At 65.0% G+C, this 902-nt stretch overlaps 1 protein-coding gene across 1 annotated transcript in view; it reads left to right on the forward strand.

Moving 5' to 3' along the window:
- The window catches only part of LOC103272370 (small integral membrane protein 10-like protein 2A), a 756-nt gene extending 460 nt beyond the window's left edge, over window positions 1-296 (forward strand). The window contains exon 2 of the mRNA XM_008069882.1: window positions 2-296. Within this exon, the coding sequence (XP_008068073.1) occupies window positions 2-184 (183 nt within the window). The 3' untranslated portion in view covers window positions 185-296. The remainder of the gene's footprint in view (window position 1) is intronic.
- The last annotated feature ends 606 nt before the right edge of the window (window positions 297-902 follow it).

The following is a 902-nucleotide window of genomic DNA, read 5'->3' on the forward strand; positions in this document are numbered from 1 at the left end:
CCTGGCGGTGCGGTTGTCACGCTGCGCTGCGGGCCGCGGCTCATATGGCGCCTTCTGCAAGGGGCTCACGCGCACGCTGCTCACCCTCTTCGACCTGGCCTGGCGGCTGCGCATGAACTTCCCCTACTTCTACATCGTGGCCTCCGTGATGCTCAACGTCCGCCTGCAGGTGCGCATCGAGTGAGCGCCGGGGTCGGTGGCGGCGGCCGGGGGTCGCTCTTCCTCCCTCTTCCCTCCCACCTACCCACGACCAGGACGCCGGCATGAAGGACAGCGGAGTCACTGGGGACTGCCGGCCCGCGGCGGAGGACGGAAGCGGGACGGCCCGGGCCCCTGGACTCCAGACCTCCTTGGCAAGGGGACCGCTGCCGAGCTCCGGTCCCGCTCTCCGCCGCCCCGGATCGCGCAGAAACTCGCTAAACAGGCGCTTTCCATCGAGCTGGAGAAACCTACTTGGGTCTGGCCAACCTGTTGCCTCCCCATTAAGGAAGAAATTTTGCTGCAGTCACTTGACTTATCAGACTCCGAGCAGACAGGTAGGAGGCGACAGGTTGGAATAGGGAGGGCGAGGCGTTTGGTAGGATGTCCAGATGTCCAGGTGCCTTGGTGGTTTGAGGGAAATACGGAAGGCACCCGGGCAAAACAGCCCGAAGAGCTCCAGAGCCCAGCTAGGGAAAGAAAAAGCAGCCACAGGCTCTTCCCTCCTCCCCTGTCACGAGTCCAGGATGGAGTGAGGGGCGGCATCCGCCCACGCCTCTCCAAGGGTCAGCCCTTCATCAGCAGAGGGGCAGGGGCCTCCCCTCCTGCCCACAGCCCAGTGCCCGCGCCCATTTCCGCAGAGGCCCTGATGCAGTCAACCGAACGCTGGGGAAAGAAGGGGAATGGGTTGGGGGTGGCCCCTG

This window comes from Carlito syrichta, unplaced genomic scaffold (assembly GCF_000164805.1).
Source record: "Carlito syrichta isolate Samal-C Ts95f unplaced genomic scaffold, Tarsius_syrichta-2.0.1 Scaffold312287, whole genome shotgun sequence".
Taxonomy (NCBI): domain Eukaryota; kingdom Metazoa; phylum Chordata; class Mammalia; order Primates; family Tarsiidae; genus Carlito; species Carlito syrichta.